The sequence below is a fragment of the Numenius arquata genome, chromosome Z (assembly GCF_964106895.1).
Source record: "Numenius arquata chromosome Z, bNumArq3.hap1.1, whole genome shotgun sequence".
NCBI lineage: Eukaryota > Metazoa > Chordata > Aves > Charadriiformes > Scolopacidae > Numenius > Numenius arquata.
In genome coordinates, this window is record NC_133616.1 from 32,369,471 (window position 1) to 32,386,065 (window position 16,595).

The window sequence follows — 16,595 nt, forward strand, 5'->3', positions numbered from 1 at the left end:
ACATTCTTTCAGTATACTGTAAAATTCTAAGACACATCCAAAGACAGCACAACATGAGCAATGAGATTTCAAAAACATAGGAACAAAAGTTTGCAGAGTAATATTTTCTTTCAGGTAGAAATTCAAATTACGACAGCTAATCTGAGTCTTCCCTCCAAAGGGACACCTAATATGGTGAGTTTAATAATATCAAAAATTATTCTTGCAAAGTGAGCAATTCATGCTATATGCAATTACAGAGGGCAAGAATGTAGCGGGGATTCAAAACGGGGTTTGAACATGTTTAAAAGAGCTATAAAAGGTACCAAAAAAAACATTGTGAAACCGTTACTGAGCCTTGTGTTTCATGGCTAATGCAATTTTTAACAACTTGATATTATCAATAGGTGGAAAGAAGTAATTTCAAATATCTGTTTCTTAAGACTTTCTAGGAATTGCTTCATAGTGGCTACAGTCACAGACAGGCAACTGAACAAAACTGGCCTTGCATCCCATTCTAGAGTATCAATTACAGCATTCCACATTTGCGCAACACCATCAAGAGGCAACCATCAATCCTACCATCAATGTAGGATTACAGTTTGGCAGATGCTTAGTTTCTTTTTCATATATATTTACTCTTAAACAGGGACCCAGTGTTTACGTGTAAATGGAGCTGTTCATCTTAGAGAGATCACAGTCATTATTCAAACCTCACCGACAATATTATTCTTCTTATGGCCACTAAAGAATTGCAGCAAGGCCTATATGTAAAATCCAACCAAATATTCTCCATATAGTGGTAACAAAATGTAATGTAGTCCAAATTTAGGTCCTGATCAATTTGTATAGTAACATAGGTAAAGGAATTTTATTTTTCTTTAAGAATATTCAAAAGATTGGTTTCCCTGGTAGAATGAAAACAAACGCAGCTGACAACTAATTAAGATGCTAGGCAAACTGCACATTTTCATTGTAGGAATATTTACTTAGAAGTTGAAAAAGAAGCACTTATTACCAAATGCTAAGACCACTGTATTAAACTTAGGAAGGTACACACAAAGAATTTCAGAAAGGCAATCGTATAAAATCCCAATGGGAAAAAAATTTAAAAGGATGATTCAACACTAATTTATTACTAATTTCAAGACAAATTATAATAGCATAAAAAGGCATTTAATATTTATGTTGTTTTCTGCACCATAAACTGAAGACTGAAAATACTTAAAATTATGCAAATCACCAAATGGGTCAAAATCCCATTTGTGGTTTTACATCTAACACTGATATTTCAAAAGGTTATTACATTTTCCTTTGTTTAGGGTCACTGACTATTACAGGGTTAGAAATTTTAACCTCATAGTAGTATTTCTTACTTAAAAAAGGGAATCAAACTTTACATTTTAACTGTATGCTGTCCCTGTTCCTTAAAATGCTCAGTTGTTTCCTACAGGTACAATGTAGATTTTTATCATATTTGTACTATCTATTATTTTAAAACGTAGTCTAATGTACTGTGTAATTTGATATTTTTAATTACTTTGACGAACGTTTTCTGGTTTGTCTCTTAGATTTTCTTCCCATTCTCCGAATATAACCAAATTTTGTGGGTCATTTACATGAAGGGGAAGCTGGCAGAACTTCTTACCAGATATCTGACATAAATTTACAAATACATTTATTTGCAATTGTATTTTTCCTCTTCTTCTTTCTCCCATTACACAACTCTTTTTCCATAAAACATCCTGTGAAAATCTTGAGTCTTCTGTCATATAGACTTACTTCTGAGTTACACATTTTGTTCCAAAGAACTTTACATAACAATTTAGAACGGATGCCCAATTCCTGTTCTTGGCCTTTTCTGACCAAGTACTTAGTTCTCTTGTCTGGACCACCGACACAGAAAGGGATTTTTTTCTTGAATTACATCACATATAATGGTAATAAAAGCACCCTCTCTTCAGTGTTGAGACAAGCAGTTCTACCAGGTAGCAGCAGGTTTCTACACAGCTATATTCTTCTACAAGGCAATGTGAGAAATTTTAAATGATGTTACAAAAAATCTTGTGAGAACTGCTATATAAGCTGCAGAGGCAGAAGAAACGTAAGCAGATTGTCATATGCAAATTCTCCAAAGCAATCATTTAAATTTTCTAATATATTTGAGAAGCTCTTATCTGTGTTATCAAAGCCCACAGTATGCAGCTGCAATAAATAAGGGAAGATCTAAACTTCAATCAGTGGGATTGCCTTTTTCTTCATCAAGCAGCTAATATTAAAATGGATTACACCTAGAAATATTGTCCCTCCTCTATCCACTGTCTTCAGGTCTGGAGTAACCAAAGATAAGAAGGTGTTTGTTACTATTAATCAAAACATCTTGCAGTTTAACTTGTAGCATGTTAGGAATGAAATAATTATGACCTTGAATACAGTTCCCTACATCTTATGTATCATATGCAACTCCTGTCAGAGCTACTAAAGGTAAATTTTATTTTCATTTAAATTGTTTCACTTAAATATATAATTGATTACATTGGCCATCATTAATACCTGACTGTCAACCAAGAGAATAAATTGGAAATGTGTCTTCATCCCAGGAAGCAGGTTAACAGTAAGGCAAAACTGGTAAGAAAAATAAATCCTCTGAGTGAAAACCAGTGCTTCCCGTTGCTTTAGCGCTTGGTAAAACAGACACAATACCCAGGGCTGATCACCTTGGACAGTTTGCTTTGGTTAAAACTTTAAAATGTACAACTTTTTGGAAAGGTTTTTGATGAAGAAAGATATATCTAGCTCTCATTATAGCCCTCTGCCAATCTTTTGGTGGTGAAATACTGAAGTTCCAACAATGTCTGTGTATGGGCATTTGTTTAAACATTCTTGTCTAACATTCATACTGTAAATGACAAGAAAAAAAGGGAAGTTTCAACAGAGATTTCTCAAAATTCTCCCTGAGAACATAAAGCTGAAGTGATTTTTTTCAGGATTTAGCAAATGAAACTCAATAATCACATAAGTTAATAATGTCATTGATCAACAAAAACATAATTCATGCATGGCTACTGCTATATTTGCTTTCTAGGATTAGTGTAAGTAAAGAGTAGTGATAATTTACTTTCGATAACATGTTGGTATACACACAGGGACTGATGCATTCAGTGCTATATGTGACCCCGTGTCAATTTTAGTGAATTTTCATAATAAATTACTGAGAACAAACATCAGAAACGGATTGTCATTATAGGAATTTACTGGAAGCATTTCAGTTGACACTTATGTATATTAACATGCAAAGATATCAGGAGGTAAAATTATACTGGATTGTAGGATTTAATTAGTTTAAGTTTAAAGGTCTCCTTACCTTCTATTGCTGAGAGTAGAACACGAGAATGGTCATATGCAATTACATTCGCGTATCTATTCTTTGGTTTGTTTACTTCCAGGTTAGAGTGTTCCCATGTGAACTGCTGACCGGGATCAATAGACTTCAAGAGAGAAAGAGAAGAAAAGGAAACTTTTAGCTAAGCACTGGGTACTTGTATTTATAATGATTACAAACCATATGCTCCCGTAGTTTAGTCTGGAAATATTTTGCCTTTGAAAGAAAATTATGACTTTGGGACACATTGTAACATATATAACATATAAAACATTTCGTATTTATGCATCTGAAATTTCCATCAGGAATTTAAACCATAAGCTTTTCAAATCCAAGGCTTTCTTTTCAGAAAAGCAAGGGTATGCTATCCATCTTTTTATCTTTTTACTCAATTTGGCAAGGGAGGGGTTCTAACATAACTGAGAATGAAAAAAATGTCAGAAATCTCAAAAACTGGGATAGAGGGGAATAAATATTTTTGGTTTTCTCTATTACTAAGTGCACATGTTCAAACAATTCAGTGTCCTGTTTACTAAATAAACTCCAAATGTTCCTGAAGAAGTTTTCCAGAAGAAAAATAATGTTGTTTCTGTTTTTCCATTTTGATGCCAGGCCAACACATGATACCAGTATTGCTCAGGGAATCAACTGCATATCATCCAGGGAAAACATAAAGAGACTTGATTTTTATTTCCTTGAGTCATAAATACGAGAGCAATTCAGGCATATTTGAAATGTTAACGATCTCTTATTTATACACATAACTATATGGTTCTAGAATCACTCTTTATTTCCTGCTTCCTTCATGTTCCAGGGTGGAGTTACTGAAGCTTGTCCTGCACTTCATCCTTCACCATTAGGAAGACTTCAGGCTCTACTACTTACTTTTACCTCTATGGTTGAGGTATACATACAGCTGGGGAAAATAAAAAATACACATAACAGATGGCACCTGTTTATGCCCCGTATGAAAGGTGATCTCATTCTGAGATAATCACGTATTGTTTTACTTTCCCTTTCTGTAACATTAGAGACCTTAAAATTGTTTCACCAACATCTATATGCAACTATGGTTTGCGGCTCATGCTCTTTGCTTAAACCTGGTAAGAGTCAGCAGCTCTCTATGGCAGGTTGCTGTAATACCCAATTTGTATTCTGCCACTTCAAAACTAGACATCACTTCTGTGCTGAGCTTAACTATAAACATAGCAACCTGATCCTTCCAGTTTTAGGGATTGGTCCTTCTTCCACCAAAATATTACTTTTTATGACTATACAGTGAAATTCCTATTTATCAATTTTTATTCTGTTTTGTTACAATTTAGTTTCATCACAGTAATGTTTTACCATCCTCTGAGATGGATGGCTGATACAATCTTGAAACAGGTAAGCACTGCTTCATTTTAAAATGCAAATATTTTTATCTTTACTGGTAAGCGCTATATATTTAATCTAATGTGAAGAGAAAGAATTGACCACATTTCCATCAGCACTGGGAAAAGAAGTCATATACATATATAGTATATTTAAGACATGTTAATATACCTCTTCTTCAGCTGACCAGCAATTTATCTACACTGTATGACTTGAAAAGCAATCAAATTTACATAATGATTTCTCTCAGCAAGAATCTCCCCTCTTTTCTTTTTTGAGTGAATGGAGGTGAGTAAGATAACTTGTGCAGGATATCTGCAGGTCATGTTTTCAGTACTTTAGAAAGTAATTAGTATGGGTCTAGCTCAGAATTCTATTAATAATTTAGAACATAAACATAGTAATTTCAAAATAAATGGAAGATGCTCTCAATATATTAGCGCACTATACTCTACAGATATTTTGAAATAAAACCAATTATTTGACCAGGAACAAAGCACATCTACACTATCTGTGAGTACCTACTCAGAACTTTTTGAGAGGCATATATGCAAATATGCTAGAGCAACCCACTGCCCCAGAAAGAGGCAAGAACTGCCCTGCCCAGTTCTAGATATGTAACCAAAGGAGGCACTCAGTCTGATCTTTTAGGCTTTTACTTACAGTGATCAAATATTCTGGAAATTGCTTCACAATATAAGATGTCACATATGCTTTCTCTCCACACTTGACAAAAAAACTAGAAAATAACAGAATAAACTGGCTGAATAACATCTTGCTAGTTTTGAACCTGGACTGCAGGATTCAGGCATTATCTTATCAAAAATAAAAAGGATGTACACAAATTTAAAAACCCAGAAATTATCTATTCATAATTACAACCACTTGCAAACATAAAGTTAAGTGCATTTCTGCATATACAGTTAGCACTTAGAAAATTACAGTCCAAGTAGATTCTTACCCATTATGAGAAAGAGCTTCAGGTCTATATTATATCTACCGTTAATGTGAATTTATAGATTATTAAGAGTACTTTACTTTTAAAGCTTAGCTTCAACTGTTCAGTATTGTTCTTGCTCTTTTCACTCCTTACTGTTTAAGTGACCTAAAGCTGCTTTTTGATACCAAAAAAATATAAATCAAACAGCAGCTTTCTCTGTCAGCTATTTGTAGAAGTAGATGAGGATATGTTCATCACAGCAGCATACTTTATTCCCCATTCACTTCTCTGTATGACATATGGCCAGATGGTGTAATTCAGTGATTAATATTTAGGCCTGCATGCAGGCATAGTTAACATAAATTATGTCAAAGCCAAGAAAATGGACTGAACTTTAATCTTTCCTGTTTTTCTCACCAATCTGAACCACTTTGTGGCCTTACTATCCTCCCACAAAGCACCGATTTGGCAAAAGAAAGTTAATCTATATTTCCTCAGATTTAATAGCCACACTGGAACAGAGAGTAGAGTGGTATTGGCAGACACATTTCAGAAGTGTGAAAGACCAATAACTCATGAATAACAAGTCTGTACTAACATTTTTAATGAGTACTTTAATGGTTTAATGAATGGCACTTTAATAGGATTTCTAGTATATTCATTCTGAAAGCTTGCCTTCAATAAAGCTGTCATTAACAAAGAACTGCATTTCTTCAGAGCATAACGGTGTAGTATGGGTGTTTTGTGCAAAAGAAATGAAGGTATCTGTAATACTGTTATTAGCCTCCCATGCTTTGACTAATCTTTCAGCTATTATGTTCTAAATGGTTGGGTGCTGAAAAAAAGTCTGTTCTGTTACTGGGAAAAGACTAGGACAACTTTTACTAGTACAATGCTCCATCTATAAAATAGTCCTTTGACTATGAATCATGGTAACCAAAACGTGTTTCTAGAAGAATTTCTAACAAACAGGTACAGGTAAACTCTGTACCTGCTCATTGTGAAGTTTTCCTTATGCTACTTAAACAAGAGGCAAATGCTTTCTGCTGTGATCATGACTCTCCCAGGAGTATATTGTGGTACACTACTGGGGAAGGAATGAGTATGACAAAATGCCACCCTTCCTGGTGTAAGCTGACATATGTCTGCCTGTCCTGGAACAGTGCTCTACTAAGGGTCACTATGCCAGCAAATTAATAGCCAGCAGGTCTGATCCTTAGTGTCTCATGGGCATTGTGAGTTACTGCATAGGTTTCACAAGCCCAGAACAGAAAGGAAGCAATTCCTGCAGAGAATTTCCCAGCGCTGTAGGCACTGTGCTTGAGGCTCAAATTAAATCATCAAAAAGTTCTGGGTCAGAGAGATACCCAAGACCAGGTAGAGAAAAAAGAATGAAAAAGACAAATTTGAGAGGATGTCAATGCAAATAAACTCTGCATAACTGGAGAAAGTAGTCAGCTACCCACAAAAATTAATAATTTGACCCTCTTTTATCAATGCCAATGATTATGATGATTTCATATCATAGCTGATGAATCCGTAACAGGATGCTGTTGTATTATGCAGGAAACTTGCTAATAGAAAGAGATTTACATACTGCATTACCAAAATATGAATGCTGGATGCATGAATGTTAATACATGATCATAGTAACTTGCCAATTGGAATTATGGTTTCTTATTAAGGCAGAGTTTTTCACATCACACTGTAAAGGCTGGCATTTTCAAGTGATACAGTGGGAAAAACCCATATTTTTTGCATTATTAAATCTTCTTTGGAATTCAAATATAAGTTTGTATTCTGGCATTAAAAACAGTTTAAAAAGCACAGAAGAGACATTTCCTGTTGACTCTTGAAGGAAAATGACTCAGATGTTCAAGAGCAGCTAGAAATTTGTAGGTTTTGCCAGACTCCTCTCAAGACCAAAGATATTTCCTCTACAATATCAAGCTAATATTTCTATGACCAAATGAGATCATGTAAAACTTTATTTCAACGGAAACAAGCTATATATGCGTATAACTAAAGTATACTTAAAGAGGAAAATAACCATTATTTAAACAAATCTTTGAAGGGCAGTCTCTATTACATAAAAAGCTTTAGAAAACCTAACTTTTATGAAGAATTCCTACTGCTTTATATTTCTCTACCTTCTCTTTTAAGCATAATCTGTTTATTCCCCATCTGCAATTAAAATCCTTTGTCTGTGATACCATAACCAGTTGTGGCGGAAATAATTTTATGTCAATAACAGAGGTTTACACTCAACTTCTGGTAAAAAATAAATTTCAGGAGCAGAATAATACTTGATTAATGAAAAACCTTGCTTAGTTTAAATATTTTTGTGATTAAAGCATCATGCTGTTTTGTTTTATATAGTACATAAAATACAGCAGCTCTTGAACACTAAACTTTGTCTCATGAGACACTGAGGCTGCTTTAAATTTTCAACTTATTTTTAAAGCACTGTCAACTTTTATTCTTTTAAGAGAGGAGTAAAGGAATTAGTTTCTTCAGTGATTTCTCCATTTCCCTCCATAAACCCCCTAAAAATATTGCAAATGAGTATTTCTAAACAGCCCCCACAAAACTCAGTTTTACCTATAATGACCTACATGTCCTTGAATAATTTTTCTTGCTATAAGAAGTGGACTACTTTTCCTACATATATTAATGTTTCCAGTTGGCAAAATAAACCTGACATTTATTATTTATATTTTTACTTCACTATTTAAGCTGACCCTGTGCAATTCCTTGGAAAAATAGCATTAGGTATCAGACCAAAACCTAGCATCCTAATAGGATAACACCAGCTTTTGTCTGAAAATTCTTTTAATTACATAAGCATAAACAAATGCTATTATCCCAAGGAAGCATTTATGGCATAAAGGAAGGAGATAATACACTACTATAAATCTTGACTAGTGCCACTTCAGATTCCTGCATTATGTCTTAGAGATTCTCTATTATAACTATCCTGGTCACTGGGATACTTGTCTAGGTGGAACTAAGCACCAAACAACATAGGTGAATGCAACAGCATATGCACTATTAATAAGAAAACAACTTTTCATCGTTCACTGACTACACTAATTGTTTCTCAATAAATGGAACACATCCTGTGAAAGTAAAGAGTACCAATAAATGATGTTTCTAATATTAGAAAGAGGAAATTATTGCAAAGCTAAAGAATAGAAAACAAATTTTTGTTGAGAAGAAATTGATTTTTGCATATGAGTCACTATTATCTGTAATGATACGGCAGTTAAATGCAGCTGTTTCTTTGGTACAGATTCATTCAGTAGGTTATCTGCTCTTCATGGACTTTTAAAGTGTTTTATATCAATAACAAGCTTTATATGTGCTTCTATTATATAAAATTTATTATGTTTTAGTGTCCAGTGTTTATCTTGTTGCAGCTTGAGATACAAAAAGAAAAACGTACTATATTCAGTAAATTGTCTTCTCATCACAAGTCCTACCCACTGATACTGAAAAGCTACAATAAAACTTGTAACAGTACAGCAGTGTGGCACAGAGTCAAAACGCATCTTCATCTTTTCCAATATTCAGTGTTAAAGCAGAAGACTGGCTGTAATGTACAAAAAGAGCCTGATGAGGAAAACCAATAAAATTATATACAACTTCTCATAACATTAGTTAACCAGTGCACGCACACATATACACAGTAAATCATACAGTAACACAATGAGGACAGTAACGTAATTTTTGTGTTGCAGTGAAAGGTTGTCACAAAAAAATGGTGTGAATCCGAATCTACTTCCTTGAGGGTGTAAAGCTATGCCTACATATCTCGGATAATAAGTGTGAAACTATTTTACACAAGACACAGCAATCTGTTTTGGAGGAACAGATTTTCTATTCTATGATACAGGAGGAAATGACTTCACAAATACATCTAGTGTATTGCATAAAGTAGGCAGAACATCAGTGCATCTCCATGACCACTTTTTATTGTTAAATTCTGAAGCCTGAGTTAAGAAGGAGATATGATATAAAGGTCAGTTTCCTACGAATATGGCTTTCTACTTAGCAGCTGTCAAGTCCATATGGAGCCTTGTATTACATAAAAAACCCACTGAAACTGCCAAACTCAGAAAAAGCTTCACAATAATCAGTCGTGGTCAAGAACCTTGTCTTTAGGTTAGGGAATACAAAAGAACTATGTGACATAAAGGATATGTTGTGTTAACAAGGTAAACCAACATTTGCTAAGGCTTGGGGATGGCAAGCGAATAATAAAAAATAATAAATAAATAAAAATTATGAAAAATTTATTTTTAAGTAGAAATGCACTTTACTGAGAAGAGCACTATCTATGCTAAAACTACAAAACCACTTTATCCAACAGGTGAATTATTTTATTTAAACTTTGCAATAGTAAAAATCTTTAAGGCTTGGCTCCTGTTCTCACATGAAATCTGGTATTCAAGGTAAAGTTGTGAGAGAAGCATAATTATAGAAGTCTCCACTGTTCTCATGATCATCCCCTGTAAGAGCTGGGGTAGGAGAAGCCCTGAACAAGTCACTATGAAACAGTTTCTGAAGACTTGTAGAAGTAGGAACTCTTCTGATCAATGACATTGAAGCTTAGAAAACATTACACAGCTGGAAGATGATCTGCGCTGGAAGATGATCTCCACTGGAGAATACACTCACAGTCCAAGTCTACAAAGAAATTTTCCTCCACCTTCCCTAGGAGGCCACTAGGAGGTTTCATTAGCAAGTTATGTCAGAGTGTATAAATCATCAGAGGAGCGAGCATGTAGATGTGTGCCTTCTGTAAGAAAACTTTTTCTCTCTTTTGGAAGTAGTGAAGAGATGGGGAGGTTCCTGTCTCTCTGAAGAGAAAGTGGGAACAGGCAAGGAAGTGATATTCTTCCAAAAGGAGAAAAACAAACTTGTATGCAATTTTGATCAGAAATTCTGATCAAAAGGCAGTGGATGGTACAGGGGCAAGGATGGAATAGGAGCAAGTATTCAAATACTTCTGAATACCTGAAAAGGGTGCATATAATATGAGCAGATGTGTTTGAGTTGTGAAACAAGTAATTCTTTTGAAGTGGCAACTAAAGTAGGGTGTTCTAAAAAATAATTAAAACATCCATTTGAAATGGAGCTAACCTCCTGAAAGAAATCCTACAAGCTGGATTAGAAGTCAGTGTTCATCAGGAAATTGTGTATTTAAAATTTATTTTTTCGTATCATAAAGATGTCAGAACAGTTGTTGTATACTATCAGTCTGTTGTTTGAAGAATTTCATCCCTGAAATGTAAGAAATTCCATAAAAGGTAAAATAAAATAATGGAGTGCCAAAAAAGAAAGGGCATTATGAAAAAAGAAATAAAAATCATCAGTTGTAACTGATGAAAAATATTTGTTTTCCAAAACAGGAATTATCTGGAGGATTTTATTACTATCAATAAAGGTCAGTGGTTTTCTGCTACATGCTACACCTTTAGCTCTTAAGGGTGAAAAATATCTCTTTTTCCTTCTGTGTCATTAGTTCAAATGTAATCTGAGGCAATAATAACTGAACTGCTACCATCTGTACCCATTTCTGCCTCAGAATCGGATAGCTGCTTTTAAGGGACATTAGTGAGGACTGCTGCTGAAAGAGGTCCCAATCCCCAACCACAAATGTTCCCACCAACTCACTTGTGCTGGCACTAAAGTTCATGCAACCATGTGGTAAGCTAGTTCAGGGAATTGACTCAACCGAAAACAGCAAAGAAAAATAAAACAATTAGTTTTCAGCTGAATCTATTTCCTGAGATAATCCTTGAACAGCTGCATATGTGCTAGTGCCAGAATTGGCACAAGAGAGACAACAGGAATGCATAGCCAAGACACGGAGATGACTTACAGTGATCATCAAACTGCAGCCTTAGTCCACTGCCTAGACTAAACCATGAAATCAAAGAGCAGTGCTTTTCACTAATTCTGTTTCAAAATGCATGAACATTGGACTAGATGGAAATTAAGTGGTATCTCTAAAGCTGGGATTCCAAAGGTAAATGTTGAACCCCCTTGGGCAAAGCAATGTGAATGATGCTTGATGTGACCTACAACTGCCCACATTTTAATCTTGAATGTCCAATCATTCTGCCTCAGATGGTATGTTTTGTAAAAAAATATAAAATAGAATGTGAAAGCTGGCCTGTTTACACAGACTGATACAAAGTTCTGGAGGGACAGATACTAACAATTTAATGATTTAATGTGTCTTCACAATGCTGGCTATAAATAGTTAAGATTATCATCTCAAGATGATTTTAATGATATAAATAGTAAAGGAAATATGAAACACCAAAACTTTTAAGTTATATTACAGCATAAAAAGAAGCATGTCATCTCCACAACATGCTCAAGATGTAATAAAGGTGCATTGTTTATTTTTATGGAAGTTGTACTACATTACATGACTTCTAATGGTGTTTTTTATTTATTAAATAGAATTTCCCACACAGATTTTCCAAGGAATTTGCCCATAGTACAACAGGAAATGATTGTCAAATTTCTACCAAATTTCTACCAGCTTTTTTTTTTTTTTTATGGTGAACATCCTGTGACATAAATTTCCCTGTCTGATTCTTTATATGCGACAATCTTCGTACTTAAGAACTCAGGATTTACACACAGAAATATGAGAAGACACTCACACATTTTTTGTGTTTGTGACAGTAAAACAGCAATCCTGAGATACTTTTCAAATGAATTTATTTCCATAAATAGTTGAAACTATATTTTCCTTTTGATATCTAATGAGATTATTCTTTAGAGCAGTCTTAAGGTTTTTCTGAATAATGTGTTCAACTAAATAATAAGCAATTGTAGTTCTCTGTCATAGTAGTTAGTATTAATTTTTAACACTTTCTGTCAAGATTTTTTAAGATACATTGGGCATTTACAGGATCTCTGTACCAGGCAGTCACATATTAGTATGGAACCAACATGTGAAAGTCTTCTTCAGTGTTTTTTTATTGCACTGTCAGTGTTTGTATGAACCTTCAAATGCAATGAATACTCAGTCTCTAAAAAAATGACAGTAACATGTTTTTTTACTCCACTGTGCTAAAAAAGTCTTTGGGAGTTTTAAGCAAGGATTAGTGACATAACAGACTATAAAGAAAATACTGTGTCAGTGATCCCCCTGGGAGCTGTTAATCCTTGGATCACTGACATAACTGCCCACAGCTGCTCTAAAGAAGCATTGTTTTTCTAATGGTTCAGTGCATAGTTTATCTACAGATTTTTGACATAGACCATATTGGTGTTGAAGAAACAGCTATAATTTACGGTATTTAATGGATGGCTATCGAAGTCCCCTTAGCCACAAACTACTGACATGAGAGGCTGTTACTCTCTACAGTACCAATGGCTGTCTGGAAAGGTATACTCCATGGATTACTAACAAGGTGGCTTGCAAATGATTACTCTCTTCCAGTTAAATTCTTTCATGCTCTTTGACACCATCATTCACAGATTACCAATGTGGTATTATTTAAAGGAGGAAAATATTATGTCTTGAAACTGTTGTATTAAGAAAGACACCAGGCAATTGCAAATTCTTTTAAACCATGCAAAATTGACACAGTGGACTGTAGTGCCTTTGGACCTTGTACTGTGTATGTCCTGTCAACATTACACTGGATTTTTTTTAAATAATCTAAGGACCTTTTAACCGCAGAGTAGATGGATGTTTGCATATATTAAAATAAATGCTGTATTGTTCACACATTACTTCAAGTATGTGCCCATGGAATCTGCCTGACAACATAGCCTTAGAATAGATTTTTACAAGCAAAGGAGCAATCTAACCAATGTAGTCATTTTACACAGAGAACTTTTTTTTATTTTTAGGGTTTTAATATCATAGAAAACTGGCACCATCAGGATGGGTACCTATCAGAGAAAAGTCTAGGGAAACAGAAAGCATGACGTTTGAACAATTTGAATAATAAGAAAGTGGGGAAAATTACCTCATACTCCTGTGAGAACTTCAAATTGTCATTTGCTTTCAATCTTTCAATGTGATCTGCAAGTTCCAAGATAGGTATTGGGGGATGACTGGCCATACCTGTTGAACAAGAAAGAAGAGAATTTAAAGTAAACCACAGTGATGGCATAACTCTAAAATTTAGAAAACGCGGTAGTTAGAATGGCTAGAAATGTGTAAGTAATAAAGATGTCATGTGAGAGAAGCAGGCAAATAGTTTGGTTACTCAAAGCAGGACATGCTCTGGATAGATGAGCTCTGAAGCCAAATGAAAAGAAGTCACCAAGCATATTCCCAAAGCTAACATTCCTATTGTGGAGGAAAGAGTTACTGTGATATGAGTCAATGAGGTTAGCTAGGCATGGAAAAATGAGACAGTTAGACCTGATATCGACCTCTGCTTTGAGTAATGACTCTTAATGTCATTTCAAACTCCTTCTCCTGCCCTGCATGAAATGGAAACTCCATTGAATTAGATGAAGAAAGGTGAGCTGAGAAACAAACACTGAAAGAGCCCTAAGAGGGGAAAGAAGAGTGCTTTGACAGAAAACAAAATGACTTATGCATAATCAAGAAAAATGAACTTGAAGAATGAAGGTTACCGAGGTAACCGGAGACACCTAAACCTGCAAAGGAAATGGTATAAAACAAAGAAACCTCAAACCAACATAAAACTAACTTATAAAATAAATTATAAAAAATGAAATGGATAGCTTGAGGATTAATAATAATGCAACAAGGTCTAGAAGACTATGTATTCTGACTAAATTAGAAATACTTAAATAGTTTATGAAATTTTGAGGTGACTGACATTCACATGCAGTTGTGAATGACTAGAATAGCATGCACCATTGCTTTTAGACAACAGTCACTGAAGACAACATTGGACATCAGACAATTAGAACTTCAAAAATGTTTTCACTAGTAGCAGATTGTAGAGGCAGGGGTTGTAGAGTTTGGCTGGACATACATACTGACTGCACTAGTGCCTTAAAATATGCTTAATCTGAAACCCCATTCATCAACCCCCAAAAGTACCTACAATCTACTTCAGGTGTAAACATCTTTGTCCACTGATGAAGATACTGAATGAAAAAGAAGAGCTGGGAATCAGAGATAGAGATGGGTGTGGAATTGAATATAGGGACAGCAAGGCAAAAGAAAGACAGAAAAGGTGTGGGGTCAACTAGAACAATCTGCCAGCTGAGGAGTTGCCAGGCAAAAATTTGTGAACAATTGTTTCACGCTAATAGTCTTCACGACCCTTCTCCAAAGCTCTTACATTCTTCTCTTCATGCTTTATACTAGCACACCTAAAATGAACGTGAGTTTTCAATTGCTTATGGGAAGAAATCAGAGCTGGCTAGAAAAATTAAGCTAGTGAACCCCATGATCTCTTGAAATTACAAAGGGAAAACAGTGATGACTCAAGGGGGCTCAAGCTGGAAGCCATGTTGCACAATGCAGTTTGCTTTGTCACCGTGATTTCAAGAGCATGCCTAAGACACTTAACTTGCATTTCCTGAAAATGTAGCTGAAAATGACCGCGTGGTTACAACACAGTCACACTACAGCATGTTTTTCTTTTTTCTTTTTTTTTTTAAATTCTTGTTTTCTTTTTGATTCTTTGACATTTCAGGCATCATACTAGAGTCCAAAATAATGTCCAGCAGCACTGGCCCTGATTCTTCTGACCCTATACACATATATTTATATATTACCTTCATAGCACATCTGTGATGGTGAGACATTATTTAAAGTAGATATTAAGGCAAGCTGTCAGTCAACTAACAAAGCATAATATGCAGATATAACGGGTAGATTTCTTATACATTTCAATTAACAAATCAGTGTATAAGTACTAATTTATTTGAATCAGTTCTGGTTGTCTCCCATTTTCTTAGAAAATTCACTTAATAGAACTTGACTATTCTCAAAATGAGTATGGGTGACAGTCATCTAATAATTACACTGATTGATCCAGATCAAGCACCCCTATGGAAAATATGTAAGTGAAAAGGCACAAGAGAACTCTAGATTGATCCAGAAATGGAGGTGGACTGATGTACATCTAGAACAGTGCTTGAACAGAGAAAATAATAGAGACAAAGATGTTTAGACCTTTTCGAGCGAATCGTGGGAGAGAGTTATTATCATATAAGGACTGAGTGGTAGTTTGGCTAGAGAGGGAGGACACAGAGCCAATCAGGGAGGCGTAGGGGACTGAATTACTGCTCAAAGCTGTAAAAAGTAAAAGCCAATCGGAAATGGGAAACAAATTAGTAACAGCAGTAGACCATCATAATCAATCAATCTTGTACATACAGGCACTTCAGACATGCACAAAACAGCCTCTGGAAACTCAACTAAGGAGATGTCTAAAAGTCCAAATACTCTACTGAAAACATAAAGGACATAAAACAAAGGAGAATGAGACTTGCTCATTACATGATGAACCTGACTAAAGCACCAACATTTTGTAAGCTCAAAAATTAGCTCACAGTGAAGGATTTTTTTTTTTTAAAGATGCTGAGCAACCATTCTTATTAAACTATTTTTGTTTATATGCTCCTCTATAGGAAGGAGGACATTCCAAAGGGAAGATTTCATACTAAACACTTAGTGCAAAATGAAACTTGATATAAAACTTTCTTTTCTAAGGGAAAAATAGAACCACTTAAAATGTCAGAAACTGGCAAATTTTGACTGCATATAGCCCCTTTCTCCACAACTCATTTCAGGCACTTACAATTGGGCACATAGTAACTTTCTTCAAATAATACTTTCAGTTAATTTATGAAATGAAGCAATTGCATTCGGTATATTTTCATCTTTTAAATATATAAAATGTGCTCTACTGAGATGATAAAAGTAGCTACTTTTTAGAAGAACTGCTGGAG

The 16,595-nt window shown here is 34.8% G+C and overlaps 1 protein-coding gene across 1 annotated transcript in view; it reads right to left on the bottom strand.

Moving 5' to 3' along the window:
• The window catches only part of PTPRD (protein tyrosine phosphatase receptor type D), a 284,383-nt gene that overhangs the window by 57,947 nt on the left and 209,841 nt on the right, over positions 1 to 16,595 (bottom strand). The window contains exons 25-26 of the mRNA XM_074165861.1: positions 13,679 to 13,776; positions 3,344 to 3,467 (exon numbers count right to left, since the gene is read on the bottom strand). Of these exons, the coding sequence (XP_074021962.1) occupies positions 3,344 to 3,467; positions 13,679 to 13,776 (222 nt within the window). The remainder of the gene's footprint in view (positions 1 to 3,343; positions 3,468 to 13,678; positions 13,777 to 16,595) is intronic.